This window comes from Wallemia ichthyophaga (assembly GCF_000400465.1).
Source record: "Wallemia ichthyophaga EXF-994 unplaced genomic scaffold scaffold19, whole genome shotgun sequence".
NCBI classification, from domain to species: domain Eukaryota; kingdom Fungi; phylum Basidiomycota; class Wallemiomycetes; order Wallemiales; family Wallemiaceae; genus Wallemia; species Wallemia ichthyophaga.
The window spans coordinates 17,602-31,029 of record NW_008806292.1 but is presented as its reverse complement, the minus strand read 5'-3'; the positions used below and the strand labels follow the sequence as shown (position 1 = coordinate 31,029).

Genomic DNA, 13,428 nt, shown 5'->3' with positions numbered 1-13,428 from the left:
GAGATGGAAATATCGTCATCTCCTCGTCTCCCACTACGACACCCACAATGAAATTAATTACGCAGGAGCAGATGGATGCCAGTGGGCGCGCAACAGCGCTTGGTGGGCTAAAAGGAGCGCTACTTGGATCGTCGCTGTGAGTGTATCTGAGAACATGAGCCACACACACTCACACAACCCAGCTCAGCAGCAGGTTTATTCCTCGCAGGGCGCCGCTACCCAGTCATCGCCGCCCAGCCACCCGTCCAAAAAGGCTGGCTGATGCTCGTCGGCACGCTCCTTTGTGGCGCAACCAACGCCGAATTTGCATACGAAGACCACATGCGGTCGCAGTGGAAGAACGAGGATGTCGACAGCGTGGAGATACTCGAGAAACACACCCAAGAGCGAGCACGCAGAGAGGCGTATCTGTCCACCTCTGAGAGGATTCTTCTCGCAGCCAAGGAAAACAGATTCAAGTTTGTCGTGGGTAGCTGGTTCGGTAGCATGATCGGATCGGGCGCGTATATCTGGGGGCGCAACCCCACGCAGACCTTCTCGCAGAAGTTGGTGCAGGCGAGAATGGCAGCACAGGTTTCCACCCTCGCTGTCCTTATCGCTACCGCTTCCCTCAGCCAGATTCGCGTCAGAGGCGAGGAGCAGTTGTCGCAGCAGAAGAAGGCTGATAGTGGCGGCGATGATTGGAAGTATTTCGTCGCTGAGGAGGAGCACAGAGAGAAAGAGGAGGAGGATGGCAAGCCGAGGAGACAGCCAGTTTCAGAGGATTCAAAGAAGCCAGCGCCAGACACTCCCGCCCATTCCAAAAAATCAAATTGAGTGACGTCATTTCAAGCGAAATTTTGCACCCGACAAACAAACACCATTGGATAGTAGAACAAGGGCAACTTCCGTGTACTCGCAGATAAAAAGATAATCACATGCATTAATCGATACTAGTCAGGAAAATCAACGTATAACTCCACTCTCACTCCCGCACATATACAAACACGAAAAAGATGCGGTTGATACTGACGCTAGTGAGGCATGGCGAGAGTACGGGTGAGCAGGAGAAGGGAGCGTAAGAGGCACATGCTAAGACTCACGCAGACAACCTGAAATCACTCTGGGCAGGCTGGAGAGACTCTGCTTTGAGCAATCACGGAATGAGCCAAGCCAAGCTGCTTGGAGAGTCACTGACAGACTATCCCATTAAGGCGATAATAGCTAGTGATCTGACTAGGGCGAGGTGGACGGCGTGAGTGTGGCTATTAGTGTGGCAAATAGCACATCTAAATAGCACATCTCACACGCCCATCAGAGAACAGATACTCCAGCACAACAATTCGAATCCACCGCCGTCTTTCACCCTCACACATCTCCTCAGGGAGCAGAGTTTTGGTAAGGGCGAAGGCAAGTCGTGGCAGCAAGCGCAATGGCAGCGTAAGGTGGGACAAGTGCATTTCCATAAATCAGCTCACGCAGTAAGACAGAGTGGACGCGATTTCAAGTTTGAGGATGGAGAGAGTCTACACGATGTTGCAGCGAGAGCAGAGGAGGTGATTGTGGGTGGCATTGTTAAGCCCTTCATTTTGCCCCTTCTCACCCGCTCATTTACCAGGAAAACATGATCATGCCTTACGTCATGGCTAGTGCCATATCGGGCGAGGAAACACACGTCTTTGTTGTCGCTCACGGCATTCTCCTCGCTGAACTCCAGTATGCTCTGCTGAAACGACGCCCGCAGGGAATAGCAGCATTCCAGAGGTCTCCGCTTGAAAACACAGGCTGGCATCGTATACAGATAGGATTGGGGACACCTGCGCAGGCGAGTGTAATGGCAGACGGTGGTGATGGGATAGAGACGGAGCAACACAAGCAAGAGCAGAAAACCCCTAATAACACCATCGAACAGCAGGAGTCACTGGTCGAGGGACCGCCGGACGAACTGAATTTGGCGACGCCGCTGACAGAGTCGATACCTCCCACTAAGGACCATCTCAAGCCAAAGAAGCTCGATGTGAGGTATACGCATATCAGTGAGGCGGGCCACTTGAGGGATATGACGCGTGCTAAAATGACAGCATCGATGGCATTTGATGAGAGGCAGATGAAAATTACGGATCTAATGTGATAAAACCATTTCACTGTTATTTCACCCGTTCTAGATGGTTTATATGAATATATGTGGGTTTACAGATACTGCCATATGTCTGCGAGCAGCGTGTACACTGAGGAAAGCGAAATGAGCGAAATGAACGCAATCGAACAAATACCAGACTTGAGATTTGAAATTGTCTTTACAAAGGCGTTTAATCAATCAAGCGGCGGTGTTTTCGGGATTTTGAGGATGTTGTTGGTGGACCAGGTGGGTGTGGTTGTGGTTGTAGCTGTGGCTGTGGCTGTAGCTGTGGCTATTGCTATTCTTATTACTATTTCTACGGCTACGGCTACAGCTGTGTTCCCGCTTTCGCCACTTACTCACCCACCCATTCACAGGTAGTACTCCCATTGATCCAGGGATCCTTATGGGGAGTTGGAGTATCCGTTGTAAAGAGCCTTCTGTTGTGAATTAGAATTTATTTTATATTTGAATCCAATTTACCGGTAACTTGACTTGCACCGCTACCGCCACCAGCCACGATAATCAATCAGATATGACGGATGTAGTTCTCCCAGCCAAGATACCAACGTTTAGTTCTTTGTTCACTAAATACGCTCCACACAAGTCCAGGCTGGTTGGCAGTCAAGGCCACACACACAGCCACAGCCAAAGCCACAGCACACAAAACCCCTCTTTCAACCTCATGAAACTCCCAAATGAGCTCGTTGAACTCATCACCGACGAACTCAGCTTCAACAAAAAGCTCCTCACTAGCTGCCTAAATCGCAGGCTTCGTCTTATCACAATGAAGAAAATTTTCAACTGTATGAAGCTCACTCACCCAATCGATTCCAGGAGGCTGGATGTCATTGGTCGCTGCGTAAAGTGTGTTCTGCTTGACCCGCTCAATGACATCATCTGACACACCAATCAGACATCTCACAATCACGTACAATCCCCCAAGTCTATTTTCTCTTTCAAATCTAAAATCCATTCAATATGTCTCAAATGATCCCCTTTCAGCTGAGACGTTGACGCAATTCTCTTGCGTCCCCAAGCTACACTCACTCACACTGGATGTGACCATTCTACAGCCCTCATCCACTCTCCCCAACAACCTCAAACATCTTAAACTGTCCTTCAGAGACGACAAGGATGTCCACGGCAACGATCCTCCACACAACATGGAAATCTTCTCTGAGGACCAGATCTGGCATTCTATAGTCCTCATGTCCAAACTAGTTGAGGCTAATGCTGCGACCCTGGAAAAACTTCACCTCAAACTACTTCTCCCCATTCACACTCTATCTAGTTGCTTATGGCCATGTTTGAAGGAGCTGACTTTGGTGAGAAGTTTCCCTAATCCCAGTTTCGAGCCCTTCCTCGCCAATGCACCACGGCTAGAGACGCTGCTGATACACGGCCGGCCGAACAACCAGTACTGGATAGGCCAATTGCCGAATGCAATTAATGCACCTGGTAAACTTCTCAACTCACTCAAACATCTCACGCTCGCAGCGACGCCGATAGCTGGTGATAATCTGTTCGCGCATCTCAACACGAACCTGCACTCATTCACCATCGAAGACCAGCTCAGCACTCGGTCTGCGTATTTAGTGGTGCACAGTCTCGCTACTATCCAGTTGCACGTGCTGCGAGTGGAGCCGCTCGCCACCACCCTTGACTGGCTCATGACGGTCGCCGACACATTGCCAACTTTGCGTGAACTCCACTGCCGCTACTCGCGTCTGAGGAAGCTACCTAGTCAATCGCTGAGTATGTTCGTGGAGATTCTCGCTAAGATGACCCACCTCCGTCATCTCAGCCTTGGCTGGGACCTCGATGACGAGTGTGGCGACGCACACACATCCGTCGAGCATGAGATGACTATTAAGCAAAATGAGTTCTATCACAACTTGGCTTTCTTGAGTAGTATCAATAGCAGCGGAAGTGGAAGTGGAAGTGGCAAGGGTGTGCAGCCAATGGAGCAGGTCGATTCGTCAAGCACTACACAGACACAATCGCAATCCCAATCACAGTCGCAATTTAGCACAGAATCGCCCCACTCCGCTTGCACTGAAATCACGACGCCAGTTTCCGAAATGAGCTCGCCCGGTGTGGCACTCTCGCCGAGCGCAGGTACAGGCACACCAACGAGCACGGTCGACAGCATGCGCGACGATCTGCGCAGACAGTGGAACAGGAGGAGCAATGCGCGTTACTGGACTTTTGCAGAAAGTGTGAGCAAGCGCATTCCAGCGCTGGAGACACTTAACGTCAAGCGATACAACGTTTTGGGTGAGCGCGAAGAAATCACCTTCCATCTCGCTGCAGGTAGAGTGAGGGCAGGCCGATGGGCATCGGAGACTGCCTTCCCTACCACTTCACACGCATTCTTGCTGTGAAGAATATTTATGTATAAGTAGTACAACACAGTGGAATATCTACCGCCACATCTTCCGTCTTACGTCTTACTTGTTCTTACTTTCTAGGTCTCTTGTCTTACTCATGCACTGCACTTTGCTCCTTGTTCTTGTCCTTGCCATAATCGTGTTCGGGCACGCCATGACTGACCAGCTCATCAGCCACATCGCCGTTGCACGCTTCGGCGTAGTCGATCTCGTCGACTATCTTCCACAAGCCCCCAACGAACTGCTCTCTCGCGCACAAGCCGTGCTCGTTCTCCTCGCAGCCCTCGATGCCATTGAGGGGGTGAACAGCGTCATTGACGACGATTCTATTAAACGGCGTGTCGTAGCAGCTGAGTGATTGGACGACGATGTTGGATGCGAACGGAATGAGGTGGGAGGTGACCCAGCGCAAGTTATCCTTGGAGTACTCCGCCACATGGTGCGTGCCCAGAGGAGTATCGAGGTGGGTGAGGTTAAGTGCCGTGAGGATGTTAGCGAGGACGACATCGTGGCTGAAATCGATATTGATAGGCTGCAGTGGCAGCGTTTCTGGGTTAGCGTCGAGGGTAGAGTTGATGGTCGACGGCTTTGCCAGTGCCTCTCTATCGCCCGTCAGGCGGTAGAGGAGCTCCTGCACCCAGCCGAGCCCCCGCGCGCGTGCGAGCGGGCTACCGAAGGAGTCGTTGCCGTAATGGGTGAGATCCGCCGCATACTCGTACCCTTCCCATTCAGCGCGCGTGAAGAGGTGGCAGAACTGCGAGTAGCCCAATGCCACAGTCTCGTACGCGCAAGTATCCTGCAGTGCATACACATCATCGAGCGTCAAGTGAAAATTTGTAGTTTGGGCATTTAAACGTGCTTGGGCGGGCTGGAGGTAGCGGTAGTACCACTGCTGGGCCCGCGCACTACCCTGCGAGCTCACACCCCCGTTCTCGCATGTCTGGTAGGGTGTGAGAGTGTTGTTGAATCCACCGCTGTCCTCGATGATCTGCACCAGATGCGCATTCGTTTCCCACTCATCCACGCCGAAGAACCCGCTGAGGAACTCTTCGGCACTGTGTAGCATGCGTGATTGCGTTGTCGTGCGGAAAACTGGCTTGTGCTCCGTGAACCCGTTCAGCAGATAGCCGTAGTTGGTGCGGAAGCTCGAACCGCTGTCACTCTCCTCTGTGCGGCCGATCGGGGTCAGTATCGCACTGCCGAGCTTGTACGTCCATTCCGCCATGAACTCAATTTCGCCTGTGAACTCAACAGTGTTGTTCGAGTCGGCAACCGCCTTGGACAGCTTCTCTGCGAATTTCGCCGGATTCGCTGAAGGCGTAGGGTAGCGCGATCCGTGGCGGTGCACGACGTTTATCCCATCGACACTGCACCCGGGTGGAGGGAGCGGGGAGGAGTCGAGAATTGCCGGTGCGGATCGATACGGTGTGAGCACTCCCCAGTGTCCCGTTACATCGAACTCTGCTGCTGAGGCAGCGTCACGCGCACGCGGTTTGTACACCCCTGAAGCTGGTTGCTTGACGTAAGGATAGCTGCCTACTGGCGCCGTCTGTATCGCTGCTGGCTCGACCCCCGTTGGTGTTGCGCCGCGGTGTCCTTGATCAAGTGCGTACGCGGGGTTCTCGTACCCATCCTCAGTGGGCCATGGTGTACTATCCGATGTGTGACTTCCGGCTGCGCTGATTGCGGTTGCGCCTGGAAATGTCAGTGTTGCACAATGTAGATGTCAAAATTCATAAACTCACGCTGGTTGAGTGCGTTGTGTGTCTCGAATTGCTTGAGCGGTGTCGCTCCGGCGAGTGCCGCAACTACTGCCAATTGTATCGCTGTCTTCATTGTGATGGCTTCCAAAAGAATTGCTCGCTATTTAAGTATAATGGTATCCCCCGTGCGTCAATTTGGTCACACGTTGGTCGTGGCGGATTAGCCTGAATGCAGAACGCACGTGCCGTTCCAAATGCGGGATAAGTAGGTGAGTAGGAGCTCTAAATAGCAATGTCCTCTGTGCGACCCAAAGATCCAAACAATATAATCCAGGCACGACCACCATCACAATATTGAGACACAAAATAAAACTGAATTTTCATTACAGCTCAGGCACGCCATTATGGACAACGTGGGTGTTATTAAAATCACCAAAACAGTCAAAAGTAAAATCTATTTCTGTTTTAACTTGGCGGAGAGCCTCGATGAAAGTGTCCATGCTGCACAATCCCAGTGCAGACTGACCATCACCGGCACACTCACCCAATCCATCTAGAGGCTGAACAGCGTCATTGAGGACTACCCTTGCATACTGTGCACCGTCGCATGACAGCGTTTGGACGAGCAAGTTTGCAGCAAATGGGCTGATAGCGTTCGATTTCCAGCGTGTCTGCTCTTCTGTAATATAGTCTTGAGACAGTGGACGAGCAAATTGCGTGAGGTTGAGCGCAGTTACCACCTCGCCAATAGTCACATCGTGTGTAAAATCAATATTGACGGGCTGGTCTGTGGGAAATGTCTTAGGATCTGTATCCAGCGTGGAGTTAGTGGAGCTATGGTACGCCACATTAGCGCGATCGTTGGTAAGTCGCGCGAGCAGCTCTTCTACCCAGCCTAAACCACTCGCTTTAGCGACAGGACCGCCAAAGCCAGCGTCACCATAGTGATACAAGTCGTATCCATACCCATAGCCCATCCACTCGTCCTTAGTGAAGAGAGAGCAGAAGGCAGAGTAGCCCAGTGCGATTGTCTCGTCTAAGGGTGTCAGTGAATTGACGGACCAACAACACCCAACACTCACATGCACATAGATCCTGCATACCCGCCACATCTGCGATAGTGAAATTGGCGTGCACGACCATCTCCGAAAGCCTATCAACAGCGCTTTGAAGGTATATAGCCTGCCAATGATCCTTGCGCGGATCGCCCTGATCTGCATCTGGCCTGTTGCACGTATTCCAGACGTTGAGAGTGGAGTTGAAGCCGTCCTCTTCAATCTGCTGGACAAGCTGCGCGTGCTCCTCCCACTCCTCGCCGAACAGTCCGTGCAGGAAGAGGATTGCAGAGCTGAACATGCGCTGCTCGGTGGTCGTGCGCACTACCATTTTGTGCTGGTTGTACTGATCGTGCCCATCGTCCTCGCCCCTTCCATCCACTAGAGCTCCATAGAGCACAGCGAAATGCACACCGCGCTCATACATCGTTTGCCTGCCGACCGAAGTAAGTTTGCTTTTGCCGAGTGGATAAGTGTAATTGTTGAGGAAGGCAAGCTCGCCGGTAAAGTGAACCTGAGCGTGATTAAGCTCGTCGTTACCGTTACGCAGCCCCTTAATCGCCTCAGCAGCGTCGCGCGCCTGGTCCCACGACGACGGATAGCGCTCGCCGTGTCGCTGCAGCAGCGTCACTCCCGCAACGGTGCACATGGGCGGTGGGAATGGGGAAGTGTTGTGTATTAAGGATGGTGCTGATTTGTAGGGCATGTTCACTCCCCACTCCCCCATCACGTCGAATTCGGTGGCATTCTCGGCGTCTTGCGCCACTGGACGTACGAGGATGCTTGGATAATCTGTCGTGTATGGATAGGAAACGCTTTGAGGAGGATTCACTCCCAGCTGTGCCGGTGTCCCGTCAGATACACTCCCCCGGTACGGCTGGTCGAGGTTGTATGCGGGTATAGATGCTTGGCTTTCCCCGCGCGATACTGCTAGCAACGAAGCTGCTACTACTAGTGCTGCTCTCATTGCACGATGTCGAGTGTATAGTTGATGGCGGATATTCCGAACAATGATCATCACTATGATTTTTACGTTTGAAAAATACAAAAAATCTCGTAAGCATGGGCGTGGCAACCATGGTACTTTGTCTAACGCACTAATTTACCAACGCTATTGCACAGGCGGGCGACCGCTGGAGACATGATCGTTTGCCCCCATATCCCACTTTCCGTGGCAATCTCCCTCGAAATCCACCTCTTCTCTCACCCTGTTGAGTGCATCTGTGAAAGTGTCCAACGGACACAAGCCCTCGTCATCGAATGGACAGCCCAAACCCGACAAGTCGTGTACGGCGTCGTTGAGCGCAAGACGGATGTATCTGCCTAAAGAGCGGGTATCAGTGTTAGTGTTCCTCGGTCAATGCTACAACTACACTCACCTGCACGTGGCACCTTATGTGTTTTTGTGATTTCCCAAGCGTCCTCTTTTTCACTCACATCACTAATACCCTCGCCCCCGTCACAACTCAGGACCTGCACGACGAGATTACCCGCGAAAGGCGAAATATGTGAAGTACGCCAACGACTGCTATGACGCGAAGGGCGCGGAATGCGATTAGATGGCAGAGGAGCTGCGAATTGGGTGAGGTTGAGCGCGGCAACGACATTTGCTATGACGGTATCGTGTGTGAAATCCGTGTACATTGGCATATCGAGGGGGAATGTGACGGGGTCCTCATTGAGTGTGGAGTTGGTAGTCGAGTCATATGGCGCAGGCGTCTGCTTGGTGATGCGCGCGAGAGTCTCTTCAACCCATCCCAGCCCCTGTGCGCGCGCTGTGGGGCTACCGAAGCCGGCGTCATAGTAGAATTGCAGATCCCATGAGTAGTCATAGCCTGGTGAAAATGTCAGGGCGTGTACTAGATAAAAGCAGAAAGACCACTCACCCTCCCATTCCTGCTTAGTGAATAGGTGGCAAAATTCACTGTATCCGAGTGATACTGTCTCGTCTGGGGGATGAGTAAGTAATGAGCAAGCGCAACACTAAACTCTAATCAACCACCCACAAGCACACAATTCCTATCGATATCAAAAACAAAGATGACGTCAGTTGCAATTTGAAAAGATGAAAGTACACTCACCTGCATTGCAAAAACATCGCCAATTTCAAACTCATACCCAAAAGCTAATTTGTTGAGGCGTTTTAGCGCATTGCGGAGGTACTTATTCCTCCATTTGCCGACATGCGCTTTGCTTTGGTATGAATCCTCGCGCGGGCAAATCTCCCACGGGGCGAGGGTGTTATTGTATCCACTTGCTTCATGCATGATGCTTAGGTGCGACTCTTCCTGCCAGCTCTCGACGCCGAAGAAACCTGCGAGCCAGTTGATGCTGTGAGAGTGTGAATGGGGGCTTAGTCGCACGCTGACAAGACACCCACGCTGATTTATACATGCGGTCTCTAAAGTGGGAGTGGGTGTGAGTGATAAAGTAAAATAAAGCACCCACTCACTGCGTCGTTGTACGGAATACTGGCTTGTGTTCTGTAAGTTTGGTGAGGAGATGGCCGTATTTTAGTCGGAAACCAGCCTGTGAGCGGTGTGAGACACATAAAATTCCATTCGTGACCCTTCACCTACACCGGAATTGTAGAGCTGCCATCTACCCACTGGAGTGAGAATGGCTTCTCCAAGTGCATACTTCCACTCGTTGAGAAATGCTAGCTCGCCGTGGAAGCCAATGTTATAGTCTGAATCATACGCTTCTTTCACAGCCGCGGACAATTTATCGGAAAATCTAAGCGGCATTGAGTTCGGCGTGGGGTACCTCGATCCTGTAAAAGAGTCAACGTCCATCACATATCAAACACCCTCACACACCGTGTCTGTGTAGCATATGCACCTCCTCGACCTGACAGGTGTCAGGCGCGAGTGGAGTGGTTGGGAGGTAATTAGGCGAAGAGGTGTAAGGCGTGAGGGGGCCTAGGTGTCTGATAGTTTTGAATGTGGAATGACAGCGTCAGTAGGATTCCCCCAATAAAACCCATTTCCCACCTCAAAACGTCAAAATCATCAGGTCCGCGAGCATCCTTAGCAGTAGGCTTAACGATAGCGGGATTAAGGGCAGATTCGAGTGGATAAGCAGCTGCAGTCTGTACGATGAAAGCTTCTGCGCCAGTCTGAGTACCGCCAACGTCACCGAGATCGGTCCTGAATGGCTCAGATGGGAAACCGTCGTCCGTGGGCCACGGGCGGTGGTCCTGCGTATGTGAGCCGGCGTCAGACTTGGCATCAGTCAGGGAGAAGTGGTGTTTGGGTGCGTGTGCTTCTTGCGGGGGATGTGGTACGAGTGTGTCGAGCGCCAAGAGCGGACTTAGCAGACACAATATCGGGATTATAAACAGACAGCCTGAGATTACCATTATATTCTTGGATCGAGGAGACTGCCATTTCTGCCTGCGGGTCCGGTTGTGCGTGCCGCCAGGACTCCCGTTCAAAGGCGCCGCTTCGTCGAATATCACATCCTTATCGCCATCGTCGTCATCGCGGTTGTGTTGCGGGAGCAATGGGCCGTTGTCGGCGCTGGGTCGGTGTGACATGATGGAAGATGGAGATAAAGCGATGGGCATGGTAACAACACTAGGGAAATGAAAAATAAATAATACAACATAATAATCTACAATATAGCTTCGTTGTGCTTCTTCTGGTCTACCACTCTCACGAATGTTTCAATCCAGCGTGAATGTTCAGCCATTATATTAGATAGACGTTTGAGTGGTGCTGCAGACGAGTCTAGGAATTGCGCTGACTCGCTGCTAGCCTCCATCAGAGCATCGAGAGAGACGATGTGGACATTTTCAATCGTCTGTTTCAATTTCTGGGCTGCGTTGAGCGAGTGCTGTGAATTGCGGGTGATTTGAGCATCGTCTTGAGTGTATATTGTGAAGCCATTGAGATTATCATCATCCTCACGTTGCTTGTTTCTACGCATGTAATTATTGATGCGTTGGCTATCATCCTCGCTGTGATGATCACTATCGCTCTCGCTCTCATTCTCATTCTCATTCTCATCTTCACCAGGTGACCAGCCTCGCACAGCACCAACGTCTGATTCGTGCTTGACAATGACAGGACGTGGATCAGTTGTACTATCAGAATGAAAATCTTCACCGTAGTTGTGATGAGGATGCTCGTGTACGTCTACAAATGCATCATAGAATGGGTTTTCCTTGTCGTGATCTTGATCGTGATTTTTATGCTGGTCCTGGTTCTGATGCTGAAACCGTTTGTTTAGTACCTCCGTTCGAGGGGAGCGTGGAGCATCGCCGATAGCGAAAAGCTGCTTAAGTCTTGAATTGCCACCGGTGGTATCGCCATCAGCATCGATTCTACCATCACCTCCATCACCACTTACACCAACTAAACTCTGTCTCTTGAATTTAGTTTGGCTGTTTCTGCTCTCAGCTTTGGGCCAGAAGGGTGATTCTTCTTCAGCTGGTTTTGACTGTCGAGGGCGTTGAGCTGAGTCAAGCGCATTGGTATGTGCTTTTGCTTTCGTGAGCTTTGAAGGGCTATCGCTGGCTTCGTCCATAGCTTTTCTCTTGAGGGAGGGGAGTGTGGGGAGTGGAATGTCTGTGTCTTGAATATGGGTGTTATAATTTTCATTTTCCTCGTTGACGTCTGCGTTGTCGTGTGTATCTTTCTGTAAATCCACATCCCCAGGCAATAAACCTCCGGAGCCCGGATTAAAATGCTCGTTATCGTTATCGTTATCGTTATCGTTATCAAGCTGATTATAACCATCACTACCACTATCGTAGATTAATTCGGGTTCAGGCGATGATGACATGTTGCAAGTAAACGACCAAGAGGGAAGATGGTTAAGGAGCGGAATACGAATATTATGCAGCTTCTACCCGATGATGGGAAAATTCAACCAATTAATTCTGAGGATGATTGGGGCAGTGAGGACAACGAGGATCTCACCAATTCCACGGATGCCACACCCAGCAAGCCAATCATAACTCCTACCACCTCTGATGTCTACTTTCAATACCAGAATATCCCTGCTAGACCCAGTAATTCTCTTTTCCCTTACCCGCCACTTACAGCCAAGGAAACACGCACCGCACTTGAGAATGCCCCTCAAAAGCCCTGTGTACCCCGCCAATCCCATAAACGCCGCTACCTCCAATGGAAAGCTGAGCTATTTCTTCTCCACCGCCCACTAATTTTCACCGGCTTCGGCAGCAAGCGGGGGGCAATAGATGATTTTGTGCGGGAGCTATCTGGGGAGTATGATGTAATCACTATCGATGCCTTCAACCCGTCTATCACTTTTCGCGGTGTGTTAGAGGGGTTATTAGCGGTACATCAGAAAAGCTCAATTCCATCCAGCACACCCACAGACGAGCTGATGCGCAGCGTACAACTGCAATACTCGCGCGCATCCACGCCTCGCATAGTGGCAGTATTGCACAGTATGGATGCGCTCACCTTGCACGCGCGCAAGAACGTCGATGTAGACAAGTTAAAGCGGGTGTTGGGGAGTGAGCGCATCAGCGTAGTGGCCTCAGTCGACCATCTCAATGCTCCTCTTCTCTTCCCGGCTCACGATGCCGCTGTTGGGCTGCCGTGGCTGTGGCACGATCTCTCCACCCTTGAACCGCATCTCATGGAAATGGCTCAGCGCGCTACATCCCTCTTGCACAGCTCGCAGGCCGCAAGCAGCACTGGTATCGTACCCACTGTTAGCGGAGCTAGACACGTTATCGCCAGTGTGCCCGATCGCGCTCGTAGATTGTTCGTAGCTATCGCTCAATTGCAGTTGGAGAGATGCAGCGAGGGTGAAAAGAGCGACGCTACTGCCCAAAATACCTCTACCACCTTAACCCCCTCTCACGCCTCCCCGAGACACGCTCTAGTCAGCATGGCTAAACAATCCTTTATCGCTACCTCGGAAGACGCTTTCGAGGCCGCTTTGGCTGAGTTTAGAGATCACGGCCTCATTCAATCGTCGTCTTCTCCGCCTTCTAACACTCACGTCGACGGTCCCGAGCAGTATATCTGGATACCACTCGACCAGCGCTCGTTGAGGAGGACCTTGGAGGATGGTGATTAGAGTGATTTAAAACCATGCATTACAATGTATTTATTATGACTGCAAATAAGTGAAAATTGTTCATTGTTCGTTGTTCATTGTTCGATATATTAGGTAGTTGATATCCTAGAAATACCTGA

At 51.2% G+C, this 13,428-nt stretch overlaps 8 protein-coding genes across 8 annotated transcripts; 4 read left to right on the top strand and 4 right to left on the bottom strand.

The window, feature by feature from the left end:
• Positions 1-47: 47 nt before the first annotated feature.
• On the top strand, positions 48-816 carry J056_001867 (Altered inheritance rate of mitochondria protein 38; the record flags this gene model as incomplete). The annotated part of the gene is made up of 2 exons (XM_009271495.1): positions 48-136; positions 183-816. The coding sequence occupies 2 exons, from the start codon at positions 48-50 to the stop codon at positions 814-816; spliced, it is 723 nt and encodes a 240-aa protein (XP_009269770.1).
• A 179-nt stretch (positions 817-995) lies between these two features.
• J056_001866 (2,3-bisphosphoglycerate-dependent phosphoglycerate mutase) lies at positions 996-2,110 on the top strand (the record flags this gene model as incomplete). The annotated part of the gene is made up of 5 exons (XM_009271494.1): positions 996-1,038; positions 1,087-1,234; positions 1,298-1,424; positions 1,470-1,541; positions 1,598-2,110. 5 exons carry the CDS (start codon positions 996-998, stop codon positions 2,108-2,110), a joined length of 903 nt encoding a protein of 300 aa, XP_009269769.1.
• Positions 2,111-2,633: 523 nt separating this feature from the next.
• Positions 2,634-4,485, top strand: J056_001865 (uncharacterized protein; the record flags this gene model as incomplete). The annotated part of the gene is made up of 2 exons (XM_009271493.1): positions 2,634-2,965; positions 3,015-4,485. The coding sequence occupies 2 exons, from the start codon at positions 2,634-2,636 to the stop codon at positions 4,483-4,485; spliced, it is 1,803 nt and encodes a 600-aa protein (XP_009269768.1).
• A 97-nt stretch (positions 4,486-4,582) lies between these two features.
• J056_001864 (3-phytase A) lies at positions 4,583-6,327 on the bottom strand (the record flags this gene model as incomplete). The annotated part of the gene is made up of 2 exons (XM_009271492.1): positions 4,583-6,186; positions 6,237-6,327. The coding sequence occupies 2 exons, from the start codon at positions 6,325-6,327 to the stop codon at positions 4,583-4,585; spliced, it is 1,695 nt and encodes a 564-aa protein (XP_009269767.1).
• Positions 6,328-6,577: 250 nt separating this feature from the next.
• On the bottom strand, positions 6,578-8,216 carry J056_001863 (3-phytase A; the record flags this gene model as incomplete). The annotated part of the gene is made up of 2 exons (XM_009271491.1): positions 6,578-7,230; positions 7,277-8,216. 2 exons carry the CDS (start codon positions 8,214-8,216, stop codon positions 6,578-6,580), a joined length of 1,593 nt encoding a protein of 530 aa, XP_009269766.1.
• A 144-nt stretch (positions 8,217-8,360) lies between these two features.
• J056_001862 (3-phytase A) lies at positions 8,361-10,787 on the bottom strand (the record flags this gene model as incomplete). The annotated part of the gene is made up of 10 exons (XM_009271490.1): positions 8,361-8,572; positions 8,629-9,084; positions 9,136-9,198; positions 9,256-9,268; positions 9,331-9,580; positions 9,630-9,650; positions 9,702-9,778; positions 9,829-10,022; positions 10,069-10,178; positions 10,243-10,787. 10 exons carry the CDS (start codon positions 10,785-10,787, stop codon positions 8,361-8,363), a joined length of 1,941 nt encoding a protein of 646 aa, XP_009269765.1.
• Positions 10,788-10,864: 77 nt separating this feature from the next.
• J056_001861 (uncharacterized protein) lies at positions 10,865-12,037 on the bottom strand (the record flags this gene model as incomplete). The annotated part of the gene is made up of 1 exon (XM_009271489.1): positions 10,865-12,037. The coding sequence occupies one exon, from the start codon at positions 12,035-12,037 to the stop codon at positions 10,865-10,867; it is 1,173 nt and encodes a 390-aa protein (XP_009269764.1).
• Positions 12,038-12,064: 27 nt separating this feature from the next.
• On the top strand, positions 12,065-13,309 carry J056_001860 (Origin recognition complex subunit 2; the record flags this gene model as incomplete). The annotated part of the gene is made up of 1 exon (XM_009271488.1): positions 12,065-13,309. The coding sequence occupies one exon, from the start codon at positions 12,065-12,067 to the stop codon at positions 13,307-13,309; it is 1,245 nt and encodes a 414-aa protein (XP_009269763.1).
• Positions 13,310-13,428: the final 119 nt, after the last annotated feature.